The sequence below is a fragment of the Penicillium subrubescens genome, assembly GCF_028828155.1.
Source record: "Penicillium subrubescens strain IBT 31985 chromosome Unknown utg000006l_segment0_segment0, whole genome shotgun sequence".
In the NCBI taxonomy this organism is placed as follows: Eukaryota; Fungi; Ascomycota; class Eurotiomycetes; order Eurotiales; family Aspergillaceae; genus Penicillium; species Penicillium subrubescens.
In genome coordinates, this window is record NW_026643156.1 from 814,396 (window position 1) to 836,515 (window position 22,120).

The 22,120-nt window shown below is 50.3% G+C and overlaps 7 protein-coding genes across 7 annotated transcripts; 5 read left to right on the forward strand and 2 right to left on the reverse strand.

The window, feature by feature from the left end:
- Positions 1-63: 63 nt before the first annotated feature.
- Positions 64-1,027, reverse strand: N7473_008839 (uncharacterized protein; the record flags this gene model as incomplete). The annotated part of the gene is made up of 3 exons (XM_057154779.1): positions 64-309; positions 516-730; positions 913-1,027. The coding sequence occupies 3 exons, from the start codon at positions 1,025-1,027 to the stop codon at positions 64-66; spliced, it is 576 nt and encodes a 191-aa protein (XP_057005909.1).
- Positions 1,028-1,739: 712 nt separating this feature from the next.
- Positions 1,740-3,345, forward strand: N7473_008840 (MFS transporter; the record flags this gene model as incomplete). Its single annotated transcript, XM_057154780.1, has 4 exons — positions 1,740-1,843; positions 1,891-1,953; positions 2,007-2,121; positions 2,173-3,345. 4 exons carry the CDS (start codon positions 1,740-1,742, stop codon positions 3,343-3,345), a joined length of 1,455 nt encoding a protein of 484 aa, XP_057005910.1.
- A 3,473-nt stretch (positions 3,346-6,818) lies between these two features.
- Positions 6,819-7,763, forward strand: N7473_008841 (cysteine hydrolase family protein; the record flags this gene model as incomplete). Its single annotated transcript, XM_057154781.1, has 1 exon — positions 6,819-7,763. The coding sequence occupies one exon, from the start codon at positions 6,819-6,821 to the stop codon at positions 7,761-7,763; it is 945 nt and encodes a 314-aa protein (XP_057005911.1).
- A 1,241-nt stretch (positions 7,764-9,004) lies between these two features.
- Positions 9,005-9,513, forward strand: N7473_008842 (GNAT family N-acetyltransferase; the record flags this gene model as incomplete). The annotated part of the gene is made up of 2 exons (XM_057154782.1): positions 9,005-9,209; positions 9,266-9,513. The coding sequence occupies 2 exons, from the start codon at positions 9,005-9,007 to the stop codon at positions 9,511-9,513; spliced, it is 453 nt and encodes a 150-aa protein (XP_057005912.1).
- Positions 9,514-9,936: 423 nt separating this feature from the next.
- N7473_008843 (dienelactone hydrolase) lies at positions 9,937-11,564 on the reverse strand (the record flags this gene model as incomplete). Its single annotated transcript, XM_057154783.1, has 3 exons — positions 9,937-10,772; positions 10,823-11,260; positions 11,318-11,564. 3 exons carry the CDS (start codon positions 11,562-11,564, stop codon positions 9,937-9,939), a joined length of 1,521 nt encoding a protein of 506 aa, XP_057005913.1.
- A 4,184-nt stretch (positions 11,565-15,748) lies between these two features.
- N7473_008844 (putative phthalate transporter) lies at positions 15,749-17,836 on the forward strand (the record flags this gene model as incomplete). The annotated part of the gene is made up of 8 exons (XM_057154784.1): positions 15,749-15,972; positions 16,077-16,116; positions 16,191-16,319; positions 16,396-16,513; positions 16,590-16,735; positions 16,805-17,022; positions 17,087-17,548; positions 17,657-17,836. 8 exons carry the CDS (start codon positions 15,749-15,751, stop codon positions 17,778-17,780), a joined length of 1,461 nt encoding a protein of 486 aa, XP_057005914.1. The 3' UTR covers positions 17,781-17,836.
- Positions 17,837-18,523: 687 nt separating this feature from the next.
- N7473_008845 (glycine decarboxylase subunit P) lies at positions 18,524-22,023 on the forward strand (the record flags this gene model as incomplete). Its single annotated transcript, XM_057154785.1, has 2 exons — positions 18,524-21,665; positions 21,743-22,023. The coding sequence occupies 2 exons, from the start codon at positions 18,524-18,526 to the stop codon at positions 21,796-21,798; spliced, it is 3,198 nt and encodes a 1,065-aa protein (XP_057005915.1). The 3' UTR covers positions 21,799-22,023.
- Between the last annotated feature and the right edge of the window lie 97 nt (positions 22,024-22,120).

Sequence of the window (22,120 nt, forward strand, 5' to 3'; positions counted from 1 at the left end):
CAAGGATTACTTCTGATCGCACTTATCTGCTAATCATAGGTACGTTTCACAAATCTATCGAAACTAAGTCAAATTGAGGAGCTCAAGCGTCTTTTCCGAAAGCTTATTCTCTCCAGGATTGTACGCCCATTCCGCATACCCAGGTCCAGCCTGACCATTGGACTGTGCAACACACGCCCCGGCAATCTGGCAATCGTTCTGGAAAACACCTCCTCTGCCTTCCAATCCCTTAGCCACCGCACCCCAGGCCGTAGTGTCAGCTGCCTGCTGCGGATTTTTCCAGACTTTTTTCAATTCTTCATCCTTGCCCTACGAATCCAACTGTCTTTCTGAAACATGGCGTAATACCTCTGTTCTAATAGCACCAGGGTGTAAACTCAGTCCATGGAGACCCTGGGATCCAAAACGACGCTCGAGCTGGTTTGCCATCCAGATATTTGCTGATTTGCTCTGCCCATATGCCTCCCAAGGGTCATACTCGAGGCTCAAATTGTCGAGGTGGATGGAGAAATTACGGTGGGCGCTGGAAGAACAACCACGACGCGGGAGTTGAAAGCAGGGGTAGAGGAGGAGAGCAAGAGATCTTTCAGGAGGTAAAAGAGGAGGAAGTGGGCTTGGTGGTTGGTGCCGAACTGGCTTTCGAACATGTCTGCGGTCTTACCTTCGGGGCAGGCCATGACACCAGCATTCTCGATCGGAAGGTTAAGTTGGTTACTCTTGGACTTGAATTCTTCCGTGCAGCCAGGGACGGAGTCGAGCAAGTTAAGTCAACTTTAGAAAGTGGAGCTCAAGGCTGTTAGCGATGTCGCTTAGGGCGTTCTTTGCTTTTTCATATCGCGCGCTGTGGTGTAGATGGTTGCGCCGGTGCGGAAGGGCGCGCGAGCAGTCTCGACACCTAGGCCTGAGAGAAACCAGTGATGAGCATGACGTTGTCGGGAAGCTTGTTCTCGAGGTCTTCGTCGTCGATGATCTGCGAGGCCGTAGGGCGGAAATCGCCGGCACTGTTGGCGGCAGTGCATCTGGACATTTTTGGTGCTGGATTCTGGATAGTAGAGTAATTTGTAAGATGGTGTTGAATCTGTCGAAGTGTCTATCGTTTCCGGTGACAATATATAGCTACATGCTCTCAAGGTCCTACAGGTATCGGGAGTATTACGTAGTACCTTGTATGCACCATTGCAGGCAGAGGCCATTCCGACAGTCCAGGTGTGAGGATTCGAGAGCGTTTGAGACATCCGACAGATGTGCGTCGGCAGAGCCGATGGCCATCGGGCGCATCACAAATCGGGCTCATTGAAACGAAATGCCTGACCATTTAGAAGATTAACTTTGGATGCGGAATAGTAGCTAGCTCCTAGGTATTTTCCTAGGATGCTGACTCGGTGCCCCCGGGGTATCGGTCCTGCTCTTAACGCCGGTCTATGTCCGTCTACCTGAGCAGTATTGTCATCGCCCTTTTTTCCTCCGCGGGGTTACGGCCCCTTTTTCGGACTTCTTTTCAGGAATGAATTCGAGTAGTAGGCTAGTAGGCAGAGTATTGTTATTATGGTACTCTAGCCTTGTAGAATTGTACACATAGAATAGGCACAGTAAGCAGGGTCCCAGCGGTGCCCGAACTACACGCAATCTTATTGTTATTTTTGTTCCCCTAAATTTGGCTAAATTATATAACCACTCTATCTCCCATAGCTTAATTCCCACGCTATTCTTCCATAACGCTTTTTCGAAGATTTTCCGGCATGAATGCTCAGGAAGCCACCAACAATTCATGGTCCGCAGTGGACACGGAGAAGAACGATTTTGGACCTACGGTGGAAGCCGAGAATCAGGACATCAACCCACAGTAAGGAATATTCACTCTTTCGCGATAGAATGTGCTGATAAATCTAGAAACTTTTCCAAGCGCCGAAAGTGGCTTTTATTGTCCCTTGTCAGCCTCATGGCGTTTCTTAGGTATGCTAGCACTTCGGGTACTTCCTAAGAGGTACACTTACTAACGGCTTCAGTCCCTTGGCATCATCCATCCCTGCCCCAGGTATACATCTTATGGATAAGGACTTCCAGGTTACTTCACAAATCCTCAACTCCTTTGCTGTCAGCATTTTCGTTCTTGGTTTCGCCGTAAGTTCTGGACTAGCACAATTATGACGCTCATGCACTGACGGTATTCAGCTCGGCCCACTGATTCTGGCCCCTCTAAGCGAAGCTTATGGCCGTCAAATAGTATTGAATGGTGCAAATTTCTTCCATGCCGTCTGGCAGCTCGGCGCCGCGCTCTCACCTAATCTGGCGAGTCTTATCGTCTTCCGGTTCCTTGGCGGTGTCGGCGGTTCAGCATGCTTGACTATCGGAGGAGGCATTATCGCTGACCTCTTCCCGCTTGCCCAGCGAGGAAAGGCAAATGCAATGTTCACAGTTGGCCCTCTCCTTGGCCCTGTGGTAGGCCCAGTAATCGGAGGATTTATCGCACAGCGTGCAGGTTGGCGATGGGTCTACTGGGTTTTACTCATTGCCACTGGAACACTGGCCATCGTCAACCTCGTTCTTGGACAGGAAACTAACCACGCTGTAATGCTCCGTTGGCACAGAAAACCGCTTCAAAAGCGTGGAAGTGCTAATGCAGTTTACGACAGCGAGGAATCCCAGGCTCCAAACGCCACTGCTGGTCTTCTCCTCGGCATTACAAGGCCCATGAAAATGGTCCTCGGCTCGCCAATCCTTTTCTTCTTAACGCTCTACATGTCCTTTGTGTTTGGACTGCTCTATCTCCTCTTCACCACAATTACCACCCTCTTCACCACTCAATACGACTGGCCCGTCGAGCTCGCCGGCCTCGCCTACCTGGGCCTCGGAATTGGTTTCATCATCGGCATCACCGTTGTAGCTAAAACCTCTGACGACACAGTCACCCGCCTCACTAAAGAGAACAACAATGTTTACAAGCCCGAGATGCGCCTCGCGAGCTGCCTCATTGCCGCCCCATTCATCCCAATCAGTTTTTTTTGGTACGGTTGGACAGCGGATAAACACATCCATTGGATTCTGCCTATTATCGGTCTGGTGCCGTTCGGCTTTGGGATGATCGGAATCTTTGCCTCCATTCAGACGTACTTTATCGATGTTTCTGGACCGTTTGCCGCGTCCTCCATTGCGGGGTTAATTGCTGTACGTTGTCTGTTCGGTGCGTTTTTGCCCTTGGCTGGGCCTAGCATGTATAAGGTGTTGGGAATGGGTTGGGGTAATTCTCTTCTAGGATTCCTTGCCCTGGGCATGACTCCGGTGCCAGCGCTTATTTATAGATATGGGGGAACTTTGAGAGAGAAATATCCTATTGCCGTTCTGTAAGTTTTCAATATTGTTGTAATAGAGATCACAGAATTTCGAAAACAGTTTCCTTTCCAGAGACACCCGCTTTCTTTCCCAGCGCCCCACTCCGATTATTCTAAACCTGACACGGTAGAGGCTAGGTCTCTTCGAGCACTAAATGTACGATTGGTTTGATTGCCCCTTTTATGGTTCGAAGATCTAGGCCTACCCAGCCATAATAGACACAGAAACTTACTGCATTTTGGAAGCATTTACGTACGCCGCTCAAACCCGAGAAAGCCAGTCACTCTACACATATCATGATTCCTTGCCGTATCGGGCTTTTTCTTCCAAGCTTCTACCGGGTTGATCTGGAGATATTGATGGTGGTTGAACGATATTCGCAAAGGTAAACAGTTCCTGGTAAAGCTTCGTCCAGGTAAACAATTCAGGGCCAGCGTAAATGAAATCATACATACATACATACTCACTGTACTCAGAAATGTGGACAGACATTCACACCCTTCCAGAAACCAATCCGCCCTGCAGGATTACAGCAGGGATCAAGAAATTCTGGAGACACCACCATTCACCGCTGTACCAGGTAGCATTTTTACATTAGAATAGGGGGCTTGTGTAATAGTATTCCCCGCTCCGACATATTCTTGGAAAATCCAGATGCAGCGATGCCTCATACGGGGATAGTCACGATCGCAAGAGCTCTGCGGGATATCTCTGCAAAATATTTGGAGGACCGGTGGATTGGAAGGCTGCGAAGTAGAAAACGGTCACAACAAGCACCACTGAAGCTGAACTGTTGGCTCTCACAGAGGCTAGCAAGTCGATGCGCATGTGGATGCGCGTTTCCCCTGAGATAGAGGTCAAACATGGGGAGTGTCTGATGTCTAGTCACGTGACAGTCACTCTGCCTAAAGTGGACGAACCTGATGTTCAGCTTGGCGTCACTGAAATATCAACGATGTTGTTAATTACCACCTGTGGGTTTTGAATTTAATGCCCCCAATAGTCCTCCAATTGTCCTTCAATCGTCCTTCAATCGTCCTCCAATCGTCCCCAGTCGTCCTTAACTCCTAGTCTACGGTGGACAGTAGTGGCCACCTTTGGAAAGTGGCGTTCCACATACCGCCTTTAAGACCGCCTGCTCTGTATACCTGATAAACTAGGCATCAACAGACCCGAATAGGCAATCTAGTCTGCTTTCATGGCCCCCTCCTAGGGCTGCATCTCTTCCTCTGCATCTCTTCTTCTGCATATTATGTTCTCTCTTACACCTCTCTGATCCCTTTCCTCTGCCTTGGTGCCTTCAGCATGACGCCTCGAATCGATATTGACCTATACAAAGATGATATTACGAACATAGCTCGCCGTGGTGAATCAGACAGAGCTATCGCGGCTATCCTCTCTAATGACTACGGTGTTACCGTTACAGGGCGCACTATCAGCAATCGTCTGGTTGAATAGGGTATTCGCCGCCCTAGAAGGGCTCCTGAAGCAGAAGAAACCGATGACCTTGTTATGCAACTCTACAAAACGGCTCTTCGCTCAGATAAGATTCTACGCATCCTCAAGGAGCAGGGAAAGCCAACGTCTAGCAGGACACTTCGGCGAATTCGAAAGCGTCTTAGCATTCGCCTTCGCTGTGATAACCCTGCTAAGCGTAAGCGACAGATTATAGAGCTTCAGGAGATCCTGCGGGTTGAAGATATTATTGGAGAGATCGAGGGCTTCGGCGACGCCTACAATACGTCTTTCTACGTAGCTAGGGTGCCTGTAAGAATATAATCTACAAGTCAGGGTAGAGGCCTGTCAATCAGGTAGGAGAAACGGGGCCAAGTCAATTACGTGAGATAGTCAAAGATTGTTTCTTGAGGATCGTAAAACCTCTTCAACATGGGTCAATTTATATACAGTCTCATCGCTCAAACAGGAAGGAGATGTATCCTTGGTAGAAGGATGGGAGCGGAGTAACCACAAGGCTTGTGTAACCTCTGTCAAGGGTGTTCCCTGCAGGAGTTCGTACACGTACTGATGCCGAAGCCCCAGCGAGCCTCCACAGAAAGCCTGCCGGCTTATCAGGTCTGGGAAGCCTGAGGCACCAACACTTGGGAATAACTTCATGCCAGGGTATATCATAACAGTCCTCCTAGTAGGATCTTCCTTCTTCCCACTCAGATAGCTAAATAAACCTAAGAGACTTAGGCCTAAGTCTACTTATTCGCTCGATTCCAGTCTCAAGTACACTAGACAGAGAGGGGCTTAAGATAGATCGAGCGGCGTACAGGCTGCCGAAGTACCCGGGTGTCGGAGAGTATTCCCATTGACTGTTTTGACGAGTGCTCGGTAAGAAGCGTCGGAGATATGTCAAAATTAATAGAGAGAATAGCGCAATTGCCATTCCACCCCGTACGTTGATAGGGAGGATACAATCCTGTGAGCGTGTAGTGAAAACTTAACATAATGCAGAATGATCTGCAAGGAGCATTAAACAGCAGTGACACGAAGGAGCATATAGACGCACTCAAACAAGAACTTCGACGAGCCGCGAGGGCTGTTTTGGATGAGCTATTTGACAAGTAGAATATCAATATCCCGGCAGCTCCAGGAGACTCTCCATTATGTGTTCATGCTGCCGCTGCAGATAATACCTTATCGAGCGTCATTTTGGCTCACGGTTTTCTAACAGGATCAAGGTATCCCGTCGCCACGGTCCCGATAGGACAACTTCGCTACAATGATGGACCATTCGGTTCATGTTTGGTGGCCAGGGCGGATGAGGAGGAGACTTTGTTGCGGTTCATGGCCGAGTACGAAAAGGTAGCTAAGCCTCGTCCTATTCCAAAAAGTGCCATGGGTCTAGTATAGCATCAGCAATTGTGTGATTCGAAAGGGAAAATGTGAGATATTGGTCTGCAGAAACGGCCGATAGACTATCTAGACTGGTTACCGTTATTTGGATAGAAGGCAAGCGGGGGCTTTAGAAAAAAGGGAAAGCATTTCAAGACGTTAGACTATGTACATTGACCGAGTGTATGAAGTACTCAATCCAGCATTCCATGAACTTTTTATGGAGGAATAATATTATGTGTTGTGGCAAAGATAATGGTGTTCTTATGCAATGTGAAAGGGTGGAAATGCTCCCTCTTCATCATTTCCTTCATCATTGAGCAAAAGCCGGTCTTCCAAGATACGCTGACTGAAAATGAATCTAGATGCTTGATTTCGGCAAACGGAGCAGCTTTCCTGTAGGGACTTTGAAAAAAGAATTACACCAGTATTGGTATCGAAACGTCGCCAGACCTTCTTCAGATTAGAAATTAAAGATCTGGTATGGTGCTGTTTGAATCCGTCTCGACTAGGTGCGGGGAAGGGGTTAGATAAGCTCTTTCTACATGAGATATGTCCCGAGAAGGCGCTATGAGATTGGCCACCAAAAAAATGTCAACCACGATAAAATTGTAACTTGTGAGGGAACTTCCCTCAAACATACCAAAATGGTACCTACACAAATGATTGGACATGGTGCAACGAACTTCTGGCGTTACGAGCCCGGCTGCAACACTATTGACCTCTCTCGAGGATCAAAGTCCAACGACCTCATCAGCCTGAGAACCACAACACAATCAACTCGACTCGATCCTGAGAAAACCGCACTCCTGTTGATCGACCTGCAGAATTTCTTTCTACATCCAGCAGTGCGACCACGAGCCGGAGACAAGCCCACTCCAGCAGAAGCAGCCACGAATGCGCTCCTTAGCGCTGGTATTCCAGCCGCTCGGCATCACGGAATCCGAGTCATTTGGCTGTGCTGGGGTTTGACTGAGAACGATCTACGCACTATGCCACCAGCAATCATGCGCACCTTCAGCTGCTACGAAGCTGGTCAATCTTCGAAAGATCATATTGGAAAGAATGGTCCTCTCCCTTCAGCGCCGAACATGGTCCGAATCAAGAACCCCGCACTTTATAAGGGCCTCGGAACGGATCTCGGTACTGTGGAGTCGGCTGCTAACAAGACGGTCCCCGGCGGGCGCGTACTCATGCGTGATTCCTGGAACGCCGCACTCTACGATCCCTTCGATCAGGAATACAAGAAGAGCCATGGTATATTGGGGGACAACACTCAATCAAAGCCGGATGTACTATTTCATAAGAACCGCATGTCTGGGCTATGGGGATCAGGCTCTGAATTAGAGAGTTTCCTGGAACGAGAGGGGATAAGCACACTTCTTTTGGGAGGGGTGAATACCGATCAGTGTGTTGGTAGTACGTTGACGGATGCGTTCAGCAAGGGATACGACTGTATCATGTTGCGAGATGGAGTGGGAACAGGCACGCCCTTTGGTGCGAGTGAGGTGTGGGAATGGAATGTCACAAATTGTTGGGGATTTGTGTCAACTTGTGAGGCTTTGAAGAATGCGTCGAAATATTCAAATTAGTCTCAATATACGTAGCTCTTCAGTGGCCTTTTTAACAGGTTTCTTCCTCCATTATCACGCACCTGAACCAGTGAAATGTGCATGTTGGCGGCCTTATGTAGGATTCCAATCAACATACATCCAATTTGAATCTCTGTTGCTCTACTTCTGACCAAGCTCAAGATCTGGGAGTAATCTATCCATGGGATCGTATGGCCTGTGGCTGTGCATTCAAATCGGAAGGCTGACAGGGTGTTCACGTCTCATCCTCCAGTGCATACCCTGGGTTGCAGGGTGACTGCATGAAGATGATGGTTAATATAGCATCGCAGTGTAAGAAACCACAACTAAAGTTCGATAGATATGGAAGAAACCTCCAGGTTAGTAGGACGAAGGGTACAGTAGTATATAATGAGGCTGGTAGAATGCGGCTCTGCTAAAGCCGAGTGTAGATGATGGTCAATTGCGGCCTGCTGTGGCTGACTTCACACCACCGTAGACCCTAACAAACAGCAGTTCATTGATCAGGAGGCTGCGTGCTTGGTCTCAATTCTTCCATAAAGAGGTAGTTCCCATTGGCATTCAACCTTAGTCCGAGACACATATAGGACTGCGCCCTGGGGCTAAAGACGGTCGGAAGCGCTAGTCTGTTATATCCACTTTCTAGCCCAAGCAGCCATGCACGACTTCAGCCACAGAAGATGCCACGATTCAAGGTAAGCCTTAGTATAAGCGTTGATAAGCCTTCGCTAGTTCGGGTCCTGATAGAAATTTTACGAGGAAACCTCCACAAAGGCGAGGGTAACATCGGCGAGGCGCTTTTCGTCTCCCGTGTGTGGGGCTGAAAGGGTATAATGGCTCGTGTGAGACGACCTTGCTAGTCGGGCACTAGCTTTGGCTTAGGGTCAATTCGAGCATTGTGAATCATCGCAAAGGCCCCACCAGGAGTAGATAAGGGACGCGTCCCCAGAACCTCCCTTTTCCACTCCAAACTTGCGTGCAATTCAAGTTTTGAATATTTAAATAACACATCTGCCTCCTGTCACTATGGCTGCATCAAGGCCTGAACTCGATTTCAAAATCGTCGCCGCAACAGAAGCTGATTGCGCAGCGTTCGCAACGATAGAGGATATTTCCAACTCTAATGCCAGCAAGACAGAGCCGAGAAACAATATCTCGCTAGTATTGTTCGGCCCCCTAGCGATACGACTGCTCGATCGAAAGACCTCGCCGATAAGGTCCAAAATGACAATAGTGCGCATATGTGGAAGGCCGTGGTTACCGATTCAGATGGCCAGGAAAAGATTGTCGCCGTTAGCCTTTGGCATTTCTACCTTGAGCCCAAGGTGATTGACGACTGGAAGGATATCGAGTGGCGGCCTACCGCGAATCAAGAAGGCGCCAATTTATTCCTTCGGTCGGCAGTTGCGATGCGAAAGAAATATATGTCTGGGAAGATATTTGGACGTAAGTTATCGTTCAACATGCCATTTTTGGACATTTCAACTAATTTAGATAGATAGATTTGCAAGTTTTGGCCACACTTCCAGAGTATCGTGGTTATGGAATCGGTTCTGCTTTGATCAAGCAAGGCCTTGAAGAAGCCGCGAAGCATGGGCTAACAGATTTTTGGCTGGAATCATCGAATGATGGCCATGCGCTCTATGAGAAATTTGGATTCAGGGATGTCGAGCCAATTGTGATTGACTTGGAACAGTATGGTGGTGAGGGGTTGGCCCCTGTCAGGACTATGAGAAGAGTTCCCAATTGAGAACAATTCTTCTGATATTCGATCCAAGAGACTGAATCATACATGTCGTGAATTTCTATTGGCCTTTGCTCTCGCATTATTACCCACATTCACTGTTTTAGGTCAGCAAGACATGCCATGCCGTACCTAGAATTGGCTACCCGACCGCATTTTGGTAACATCCTTTGCCCCTATAGATTTCGACTTTATTAAACTAAACATGCTATTTGGAACAGATTTTTGAAGCGTTGTGGTATATCCCAAAGAGGACACGATGGTACTGTTTGTCACAAATTATTTGTCGTCACAATACTTATGACTATCGCTAAAACCGGAAACGAAATTCAGATAAAGTGGCTCGCTTCATATTACCTTCAGCCTGTAGTCAATATAGATTACTCACCACCACCGAGCATAGCGCGGCAGTCTAACAAATAGTCTCAGTCATGACTGCCCATTCTCGTCACTGCCTTCCTCGACGAAAGCCTTGTGGTCGGCAGGTTCCGGCTTGGCTTTAGCCGTCGACTCTGTCTCAGTGACTGCCCCATCGTCATCATCGGCATTTCCATTCGACTCATCGGCTGCACCATCCTTAGCATCGATTTGCGCTGGTCCTGAGTCTCCCTTTTCCTGCACTGATTTACCCTTCTTCTTCTCTCGGATGGGCATAGGAGTTTCCGCTTCACTTTTCAACTCGGCAGCAGACTCCTCACCGGCCTGCGAGGCGCGGGCGCTCCGGTTCCTGAGAGCTCGGGCACGCCGAATCATGCGATTGTGGTAGTCCACTTGTTCCTCCTCTGGGTTTTCATGGAGAATGCGACGAGCAGCCTCGCGACCGACAACGGGGAGACGATCAACTCCTTGCGCAGACTGCGGGACCAGCTTCGGATCCAGAAGGCCGACTTGGACCAACACACTGGCCTGGTCCCAGTATGTGTGCTCTGAGTATAGACGGCCCCCGCGCAGGCTGACAATACTGACAATGATGATTTCGACACGCTTGTTGGTGGGAGGGACTCCTGGAAGCATCCATGGGATCTCTTGGGAATGCTCAAATGAGACGTAAAGCTCATCGACTACACGATCGGCTCCCGTTGTTCGCGAGAGCAGACGAATACGCATAGAAGGGGGAAGCTTGCCGATGAAATGGTGTTCGTAGAAGCGGCGTAGAGCTTGCGTGCCGATTCCTCCGCTGACAGTGGGAACATACGTGACTGCAGGCTTCTTTTGCAAAACATACGCGTCCATAGTCTTGGTGATGTTAGACCCGAAGTATTTGCCTGATTCTCCATTAGCATAGGCCACGATGGACTTCCAGCTTTCGGCTTACCCTCTTGATGCTCCTCCCATCTTCTCTCCAGATCTGCCTCCCTTGAGAACCCCTTGCGCAATACCTTGATTGTTCGAGTCCATGCCAGATCTGCTGCGAGGTGATCATACTCCTCCATATCATGTTCGGCAAAGCCCGGCTGGGCATGATCATAGGTGTAAGCCGGGTATGCCAGCTCGAGTCTTTCACCAGTTCCAATACCGGGATTGATAGGGCGTGTCTTGCGTTTCTTCTTGCCTTGCAGGCCCAGTGCGACCGGGATAGTAGTGACGTCCACAGTATCACCGGCTAGGTGCACCAGCACAGGAAGGGAGAGTGGAAAGCGGGATCGAGTATCAGGGATAACGCTGGGATAGTATGCGACCAACGCACAGAGACGACTAGCATTTTGCGATTTCAGATAGTAATCCAAACAATAATTGGCCGCCTCGCCATAAGCTGCTCATAGTTAGCTTCGACGATATGTTTCTCTTGACCTATTTCAGGATGTCTTACCAATTACTGCATAGTTCTCGCCAACTCCCAAGCCTTCCTTGACCCCTTTCAACCGGCTCTCATAATCTTTACCCCCTGCATCTAACGGAAGGTAAACGACATCGAACCCTTCATCCTGCCAGTTTTTGATCGTCTCCATGTCGAACTCGCCCGTCTCCGAGGTGATGCACACCCTCGCATTGTTCGACCCATTGTTATAAAGCAGGCCCCCGCTCAAGCCGGGAGCATTAATCGAAACTGTCGCCATTCGGTGTCCTGGGTTTCGCCCAACGACGACTTGAAGTAGGTCTAGTGTTTGTTTAGTCCCGGTCGGCTCACTGGGCGGGCTTTCAGTTCGAGTTGACAGTTGGTTGATGAGAAGATTTTGCGATAATCTTCAATCGAGTTCTCGGAGAATATTTCTGGTCAACCTGTGATTAATTGAGACGTCAAGAGGGAGGTCGGCGACAATGCGATCGTTGTTTGACAGCTAACGGGCCTACGTCATTGGCGCTGTCATGTTCCCAGCATCGACGTCATTTCGGTCGCAGTTCCCTGGCACTCGCCAGGTTCAATAGATTAATTGGCCACAGACTACCTCAAATCCAGTGGGAACGAGGCTATTTTGGGAGATATTACCCTGGGAATATTATGGGGAAACTCGTGATATCAAAAGAAATGTCATCCTGAAGCTCCTCTCGCTACAGTATAGTGGCTGTCGGTCGCATGTTAGCCTTTGGGTACATTCTTATCGCATTCGTAGCCATCCTTATCGGCCACACGTCCCATCACTGCCTGGCCCCACATTTATTCTCCGATCCTATTAAGCTTAAACATGTCAGCTTGAGAGGGCGGTATCCATAAAATCAAGCAATGTCTGATGAGAAGAGCTCAGTTTTCGAGTGAACAAAATTATGAAAGTAACTTCGGGAGCAAAAGATCCTTAAAACAACTTTTTGTCACATAATTCTCACCATAATGATGCACCTCAATGACAACTGGAAAACGACAAACTGGTGTCCCCAAAGTTAAGTCCAGACATTCAAACCTTTGAAGCTCTCGCCGTCTCTCTGAGAGAGAATAATCGAGGCTGTACTTCTTGTACGGTACTGTATAGAAATTTGCACGAGGGGAAATTTCGGTCCTTTCCACGCTCGTCTGCTAATATATATTTCAACCAAATCTAGAGGATTTGGAGAGTACGCATACGACTCATTCACCTTAGTGTCATCGTACCCTTCGTCCTCCTGCCACATCTATTCATCGCTAGAGCGAAGCTGGGATTGCGAAAAATTGACCATCAATTGTGTTCAGAGCCAGTGATGACGATCTCTATGTTGAGCCTGACATCGCGGTCCCAAATAGGTCCGGATTTCAGCATTCCACAGCTCCAACACCTGGAAGGCTCTCCTAGCCACGACAATTTACCATCCACCATGATAGTGCAAACCTTTCCCAGCAAATTTATTTGGGCAAAATCTTCAAAGAAATCATATTGAGTCTGTGGAGATGTATTCGGGGCCGGGAAGATGCTTTCGGACGTGTCTAAGTTCCGAGGCGAGGCACAAATGCAGTAAAGAGAGCTACGGGCGGTTGACCAGCACACAAGAACTCTAACATCAAGTGAATTGGCTCCTGCTGCATCGATCGAATTGAAACAAACTACTCATTTCGTACAGTGCAGGTAATGTTCACCGTTCTCCCTAATGACTGGCTTTATCACTATCATACTGATGCATAAGTGCGCTTTGGGGCCTATGGCTTGAAAGTAAGCCCGGAATAGCAAAAAATCTCCCAAGAAGATACATAGGCGAACCCGGCGACGCCGAAGTAATCTGTCATACGGCATGTTTACAGCGAGACCCCGCGAATTCCGGCAGAACTTCGGTATCGGGCAAAGAAGGGAGCAGTCGGCCAATAATGGACATAGTCAAAAGCAGACACACTAGAAGGAGACTAGTCAAAAGAAGAGTGCTCTTCCTGTCTTACCTGCCCACCAGCAAATGTCAACGCCCTCGTTTATCCTTAGAACAATAGTGGCTATCTTGCAAATGATTTGCATGAACGACTTCATCGTGACTATAAGTATGCGGTACGAATACATGCTCAACTCGGCTGGCCAAGTAAGAGATACTCAATTGCATTCGTTCTAGCGGGGCTGATAGTGACAGTCATATTATTGGTCTTGCTACGACCGCAATACTACTCGGCGATATTCGGCGAGGTCGGGGTACATACATGCCTGAGAATATCGCTTAAAATTAACCAACGACCTCAAGCCATAGCCCTGGAATGCCTACCCCACCAAATCCTTCGGGTACGCAACTTTTGACACGAAATACGGAACAATCATATGTTTTTCAGGATTGGCAGCCTTCTCTCATAATGGCCTGGATGCTAGGTACGTTCAATGCGAGCCCAGTCCTATTATTGCTGCCTTGGCTGTCGCCGGGAATTCCATAAGATGTGCTCTGGTTGGCTCTGAGACGATGATAGTGAGATGTATCTCGGAAGCAGCCGGAGAGTTTAGTGAAGAGGTAGAGGAATAACCCCTGTTGGCAGATGGCTCAGGCGAAAGGCGGGGATATGAAGCTTTTACCGAACCGAGGTGATTTCCATGGAGTCTAATGATGATTCATTTGCAAGTACCGACAAGAGGAACGGTAGTTATGAGGTATAATGAGTAAGGGCGATGGAAATACCTTTCTCATATCATAGCATGATTCGAAGGATTCTTCCTATTAGCTATGTATAACCTCGTGTAGACCCTTCTAGTCCTCCCACTTATCCAGAATCTAACCAATCGGTCCAATAATTATAATAAGCACGTAAAAGCTGGGGTAATACCCTCCACGTGGGGCCAATGCGGCTGTCCTGCCATATCTATCAACAATCCCTGTCCCAAATCCGCGATCGATGATGGATCATGCATTCTGATTTGTAGGCATAGTTCCCAAGTCGGCTATATCATAGACGCTATGCTATTCCCAAGTGATGAGATCATACGACATGAATCTAAAAGCGAATGAAGTCTGGTCGAGGTCCAGCCAAGAATGGGTAATAGGGGATTTTGCATCATGCAACCATCACGCGTTGTGGTTAGTGCCAATGCCAACAAATCATGATCATACAATACACATCCGGAATATGCCGCGGTACTTTTTTTGCCAAGCTACTTTAGGTCTGACATTTTCTGTCTGTCTTTCTTTTTTAAACTTTACAAGTTCCGTTTTACAAAGTTTTACCTCGCTCCTTCCTTATCTACTAGCTTGATGATCCTGAAAGGTAAAAAGTCAAAGACCCTGCCTAGGTAGTGTCTACCTCGTATACATCCCGTGGCTCAAATGACTAGCCTAGCTCGCGGAGGCAACAGCTGAACAGCACCAGCATACACATCACCCGCCTCCAAAACCTTAGCTTTCTCGGCGGACCTGAACAGTGGGGGCGAATACAGTACTGTGGCGGTTCAGGTTGGGGTAGCTAAACGACGCTAGCAAGCTCAGACAGGCAAGTTTATCCAATGATTTGTCTCGGAGAGTTTACACAGTCCCCCTAGCCAGGCGCTCGACATCTACCCTACCACCACCGGGCACCAACCCCAAACTTCTAAACCATCCTTCCCAGGATAAAGAATCCCTCCTAAACTCAAAACCTTAGATAAAGCATAACCATAACAACCATATGACCCACTTCCCATAATAATTTTAAATAGCTGACGACACGAGATCTCTCACACGTATCACCGCTTTGTCTCTCGCCAAGCTCGCCAAGCCCACCTAACAAGGTCTCTTCCCCGCATTTCTCCCCGGCGAACAACCCCAGATCGTCACCTCGTCTACGCCCGCCACGCCGTCCATCGCTAATTCTGACCCGTACACTTTTCTGCCCAGCCTTGACTGTGGGGTTGGCACCCCCTCCTTTTTCTTTCTTCGGGGGACGATTGTCTCAGGCTGCGTTTATTTGGCATACATTGACTCAATGCGCCGAGGTACTTTCCTGATTTCTGTCGGCTATTCCTTTGTTTGGGGGTTTGTGGCGGAGGCGGGGATAGGGCTAGACTGGGTAGATTGGCTGGGCAGGGAGATGGGAGCCTTGTACTCGAGCGCTTGGATAGGATTTTGTGTTTCCTAGTGGATAGTCAGTCGTTTGGTTAGGCACTTGCTACTAGCTAGCTAGCTAGTAGAGTAGTAGGGTAATCGTGACTGGTTTCTCTAGTCTAGTCCAGTCAAGTCTGTCCTCGTCTTTCTTTCCGATGGTTCCCCAGATCCAGATCTAGTCTCCGACCCCGAGAGATAAATGCAAGTAGTACCCCTCCATTCATCCATGCTTATAATCCCTGCTTGCAAGGGTTCCCAGCTTGCACCCCTCCATTATTCCAACAAAGGAACCAACAACCCCCTTTACTTATTTCCTTTCCTCTTTTCTACCAACGACTTCACGACCTCACGCACCATGTCCGCCGACGAAAAACCAAGCAGCGTAGATCGCATCGAAGACATCGCCCAAACAGAAACAGGCCAGACGACACCTCCCGACGACTACGATGAAGAATTCACGCCCGAGGAACAGAAGAGGATTATTCGGCGGATTGATCTTCGTCTGGTCACTATGACGGGTCTGGCGTATTGTATTTCGTTGATGGATCGGACAAATTTGAGTGCTGCTGCTATTGCGGGGTGAGTTTTATACTTATTCTCTGAGAATTGAACTGTATCAATTTGGATGAGGATCAAATGGATTGGATTGGATACAGTACTGACCGGGTATGGGGGTGGGTTAGATTGAAGAAGGAGTTGGCGTTGAGTGTTGGAAATCGCTACGTTCGTTCGCCCTTCCGTCAAATACCATCTAACGATTCTATTGTGCTATGCTAACATGCGGATCCTGGGTCTAGTCTATCGTCGTCCTGATGTTCTTCGTCCCCTACGTCCTCTTCCAACCACCCATGACAGTCTTGATCCGCAAGATTGGACCGACTATCTTCCTGAGCACGATTATCATGACTTGGGCGGTTATTATGATTGTACGTTTGTAGCTACCTATGGTCTAGCCACCTGCCCAGTCTATCCATGAGTCTTCGCTAACATCCATTCCTCCAGGGAACGGGTTTCGTCAAGAATTGGGGTCAATTGGTCGGACTACGTGTCCTGCTCGGTGTCCTGGAAGCTGGATACTTCCCTGGCTGTGTTTATCTGTTGTCGTGCTGGTATACGCGATGTAAGTTGCCCTGCTCTGCAAAAGCCGTTCCTTGCCATTAGTTTTCCGTTGGTAGTTTGTCTGACATTTGTTCTAGACGACGTGCAAAAACGATTCTCCGTTTTCTACTTGATTGGCTGTGTGGCTTCGGCGCTGTCTGGTATTCTTGCCTTTGGACTGATGCAGTTGAATGGCCAGCATGGTTTGAGTGGGTGGCGATGGATTTTTATTCTGGAGGGTGTGGTATGTGATGATGAACCCAGTGGCAATGATTAGCATGGGAGTATGGGTTTATTCTGACTGCAATACTAGATCACCGGAGCAATCGGATTGCTCTGCTACGTCTTCCTGGTGGATTTCCCCGATCGGGCGGCCAAATCGTGGAAGTTCCTGAACCAGAAGGAGTGTGACTTTATCGTGCGACGTATTAACAATGATCGCAAGGATGGAAATTTGGAAGCCTTTTCGCTGGTGAAGTTCTTGCGGCCTGCGCTCGATCTTAAGATCTGGGGCTTTGCTATGATCTTCTTGTACGTGCCATCAAATCATAAGCTGTTAGTTACCATCTACGACCACTGCTAACAACTTCTACAGCTGTCTGACTACCGTCACCTACGCGATCGCCTACTTCCTCCCCATCATCCTGATGGAGGGCATGGGCTTCGGCGTCGGCGCGGCCCAATGCCTCGTCGCTCCACCCTACGTCTTTGCCGGTATCGTGATGTACAGCACGGCCTGGTTCGGCGACAAGTTCCATGTCCGCGCACCGGTCCTCATCTTCAATGCTCTGCTCTGCATCATCGGCCTGCCCATGATGGGTTTCGCCAAGGGTGACGCGACCCGGTACGCGGGCGTGTTCTTCACCGTAGCAGGCGCCAACGCCAACATCCCCACGTGCATGGCATACCAGGCGAATAATGTCCGTGGACAATGGACGAGAGCGTTCTCCAGTGCGACTCTGGTCGGATTCGGTGGTCTCGGCGGTATTGCCAGTAGTTTGGTGTTCCGTACCCAGGACGCGCCGGGGTATCGGCCGGGAATGTACGCCGCGCTCGCGTAAGTTTCACTCCGTCCTATCGCTCCGGATCGCGCTTATCGGGAGGTTCGCTCTTGGCGGTGTGGTCACCTCTGCAGGGTTCCGTGCTGACTTGTTCCTTCTTGCAGGTGTAATGTTTTGATTATTGTGATTGTGTGTGCTATGAGTCTTTGGTTCCGAGTGTGCAATCGCCAGGCTAGCCAGGGGAAACGGGTTATCGAGGGGGAGGCCAGTTTCCGGTATACCATTTAGTTCCAGGATTTGGAGGGTGGATGGCGAGACCCGCGGGGAGCAAGCAGGAAACCGGGGCTGTTATTCTCTGGTGGATCACATGTCACTGTAGTTCCTAGTGTCACCCCATACTGCGGGCAGTTTGTCAATCATGCGTTCTTCAATCTGTGGTCCCAGTCGTAATCATCATAGGAGAAGTAGATGAGATCTCAATTGACTCCAAATCGATCGGAGCCTCACCGTGGAGACCGACAGGGGAGCTCCGGCAGTGTTGGAGCGCGAAGCCGGAGGGGAAGTGGAATTCCCCCTCGATGTGGATCCCCCGACTTTATCGGGATGGAAATTGGTGGGGAGATGAGAGAGAAGAGAGAGACAAGATGAACTTTCCCGACGGAAAACCAGCGGGAGGACAGGGATGTTTGTCTTGTTTGTTGGGGAGATAAGCCTGATTAGAAGTGTGATTGGTCTGATAGCCATATCTTATCAGCTTATCAGTGTTTCCCGTCCAGTTTTCCCTTTTGCCCGTTGCCCGCCCCTCGGTCAAAGTTGATTGGCATCCCCGAGAAAAAAAATTAAAGCTTTCCATGGAGTCAGTTAATAAATATACCATTTCTCTGATTCTTTCTCTTATTCTTCTCTTCTGACACTCTCCCCTCCCCAATTGCTTCTCGGGTTCATGTGTTGAGGCCCCTACCTGGCTACCGCCCCTCAACCAATACTCCCGACGTCACTCCGTCACTCTCCCCGGTAGCTTCTTTTCCAGCATGGCAGCTTCTTGGTTTGCCCTGCGTGGCGGCCGACAGCTGGCCCTGCGGTCGCGTGTTCGTGTTGGTCCTTCTCCGGTCTCTCTGCGAACCGCGTCTGTTGCTCCATTGAACATTACTCGCCGAGCTCTGCACACATCTCAACATGCGACGACCTCGCCTATTCGCCGTGGTGTGTATACCAGCTCCGTGAACGCCCACGGTGATCCTCACCCCGAGGATATCTTCCAGCCCCTCGACACTTTCCCCCGCCGTCACATTGGCCCTTCTCCCGAGGCTGCCTCGGAGATGTTGGCTGTTCTGGATCCTCCTGCGGCCTCCCTTGATGAATTCGTCAAGCAGGTCCTTCCCGAGGATATCCTGTCCAAGAAGGATCTCAAGGTTTCCGAGCCCCATGCCGACATTAACCTGTACCGATCTCCCATCCAGGGTGGTCTGGGTGAGACCGATATGCTCAAGTTGCTCGACACCTACCGCAAGCAGATTGATATCTCTGGCAAGACTTACATCGGTACTGGTTACTACCCCACCATTGTGCCTCCTGTTATTCTTCGCAACGTCCTCGAGAACCCGGCCTGGTACACCAGCTACACTCCTTACCAACCCGAGATCTCCCAAGGTCGTCTCGAGTCTCTCCTGAACTTCCAGACTTTGACCGCGGATCTCACTGGTCTCCCCTTCGCTAATGCCTCCGTTCTCGACGAGGCTACTGCCGCCGCCGAGGCCATGACCATGTCCTTTGCCACCATGCCCGCCTCCAAGCAGAAGAAGGCCGAAAAGTCCTACGTTGTGTCCCATCTCTGCCACCCTCAGACCATTGCCGTCATGCAGTCCCGTGCCGAGGGATTCGGAATTAACCTCGTGGTTGGTGATATCATGGCCAATGACTTCCAGCTGGTCAAGGACCAGGGTGATCACTTGATCGGTGTTCTGGGCCAGTACCCCGATACTGAGGGTGGTATCAACGACTTCCAGTCTCTCAGTGATTCCATCCACACCCAGGGTGGTACTTTCAGCGTTGCTACCGATCTCCTCGCCCTGACCGTCCTCAAGGCTCCCGGTGAGTTCGGTGCCGACATTGCGTTTGGTAGTGCCCAGCGTTTGGGTGTCCCCATGGGCTTCGGTGGTCCTCACGCCGCTTTCTTCGCCTGTGCCGACAAGTACAAGCGTAAGGTCCCTGGCCGTGTCGTCGGTGTCTCCAAGGACCGTCTGGGCAACCGTGCCCTTCGTCTGGCTCTGCAGACCCGTGAGCAGCACATTCGTCGTGAGAAGGCTACTAGCAACATTTGCACTGCCCAGGCCCTCCTCGCCAACATGACCGCCATGTACGCCATCTACCACGGTCCCGTCGGTCTCAAGTCCATCGCCCAGCGCATCATGTCCATGACCTCTCTGCTCCGTGAGAAGCTCGTCGGTCTGGGCTACAACATCCCGTCCCGCTCCAACGTCGAGGGTGGTGCCGTCTTCGACACTCTTGCCATCGAGCTTGCCGATGCCTCCGAGGCTGACGCTGTTTACGCTGCCGCTCTCAAGGCCAACATCTTCCTCCGCCGTCTCGATGGTAACAAGGTCGGTCTCTCCCTGGACGAGACGGTTGGCCGTGATGAGGTCAAGGGAATCCTGGATGTCTTTGCCGCCTACAAGGGTGCTTCCCCCGTCGAGGTTGACGGCACTCTTGGTCTCGCTTCCGTCCCCGCCAGCCTGGAGCGTACCTCTGAGTTCATGACCCACCCCGTCTTCAACACCCACCACTCGGAGACTGAGATGCTCCGCTACATCCGTCACCTCGAGTCCAAGGATCTGTCCCTCGCTCACTCCATGATTCCCCTCGGATCTTGCACCATGAAGCTCAACGCTACCACGGAAATGATCCCAATTTCCTGGCCCGAATTCTCCCAGATCCACCCTTTCATGCCCGCCGCCCAGGCCAAGGGCTACATCCAGATGATCGACGATCTGGAGGCCCAGCTGGCTGATATCACCGGCATGGCCGAGGTTACTGTCCAGCCCAACTCCGGTGCTCAGGGTGAGTTTGCCGGTCTGCGTGTCATCAAGAAGTACCAGGAGGCTCAGGGTGATGCCAAGCGCAACGTCTGCCTAATCCCCGTCTCTGCCCACGGTACTAACCCTGCCTCTGCCGCCATGGCCGGTATGCGCGTTGTTACCATCAAGTGTGACACCAAGACTGGTAACCTCGACCTTGCTGATCTCAAGGCCAAGTGTGAGAAGCACAAGGACGATCTCGCCGCCTTCATGATCACCTACCCCAGCACCTTCGGTGTCTTCGAGCCCGGTGCGAAGGAGGCCTGCCGCCTGGTCCACGAGTTCGGTGGCCAGGTCTACATGGACGGTGCCAACATGAACGCCCAGATCGGTCTCTGCTCGCCCGGTGAGATCGGCGCCGACGTGTGCCACCTGAACCTGCACAAGACCTTCTGTATCCCCCACGGCGGTGGTGGTCCCGGTGTCGGCCCCATCGGTGTGGCCGCCCACTTGGCTCCCTTCCTGCCCTCCCACCCGACCAGCGAATACCTGCAGACCAAGCGCGGCAGCTCCTCCTCCCCGCCCATCAGTGCCGCCCCCTGGGGTAGCGCCAGCATCCTGCCCATCACCTTCAACTACATCAACATGATGGGCGACCGCGGCCTGACCCACGCCACCAAGATCACCCTGCTGAACGCCAACTACATCCTCTCCCGCCTGAAGCCTCACTACCCGATCCTGTACACCAACGACCACGGCCGCTGCGCCCACGAGTTCATCCTCGACGTCCGCGGCTTCAAGGAGACCTGCGGTATCGAGGCTATCGATATCGCCAAGCGTCTGCAGGACTATGGCTTCCACGCCCCGACCATGTCCTGGCCCGTGGCTAACACGCTCATGATCGAGCCCACCGAGTCCGAGAACAAGGCTGAGCTGGACCGCTTCTGCGATGCACTGATCTCGATCCGTGCTGAGATTGCCGAGGTCGAGGCTGGCAAGCAGCCTCGTGAGGGTAACGTGTTGAAGAACTCCCCCCACACCCAGCGTGATCTGCTTTCCACTGAGTGGAGCCGTCCTTATACTCGTGAGACGGCCGCGTACCCGCTGCCCTACCTGGTGGAGAAGAAGTTCTGGCCTACTGTTACCCGTGTTGATGATGGTAAGCAATCTCTCCGCCCCCTCTATACCACATCATGCATTGTCTTGTTAAGCATAAACTAATAACTCCTTCTACAGCCTTCGGTGACCAGAACCTCTTCTGCACCTGCGGTCCTGTCGACGACACCGAATAGATATATGATACCCACGTTGCGTTGTGATTAAGATTTAACTCTTTGGTCTGGTCTGGTCTAGATAGACAGTCCTGGCCTTGCATTTTTGCTATTCGCGGATTCCTTTAACTGGTTCCGCGCGGTGTTTTCCTTCTTGTGTATACATTCAACATTTTTCATTATTCTTTTGGGCTTTAGCTTTTTTCGTGTATCGCATTATGATGATGATTTTTTTTGTGGTTGGGGTTTTTATACAGCGGTAGAGCTGATGAATTGATTCAACATGATCAAAAAATATTCTTGAGAGATTCAATGCGTAAGCTGGATTTATGGTTGGAGTAAA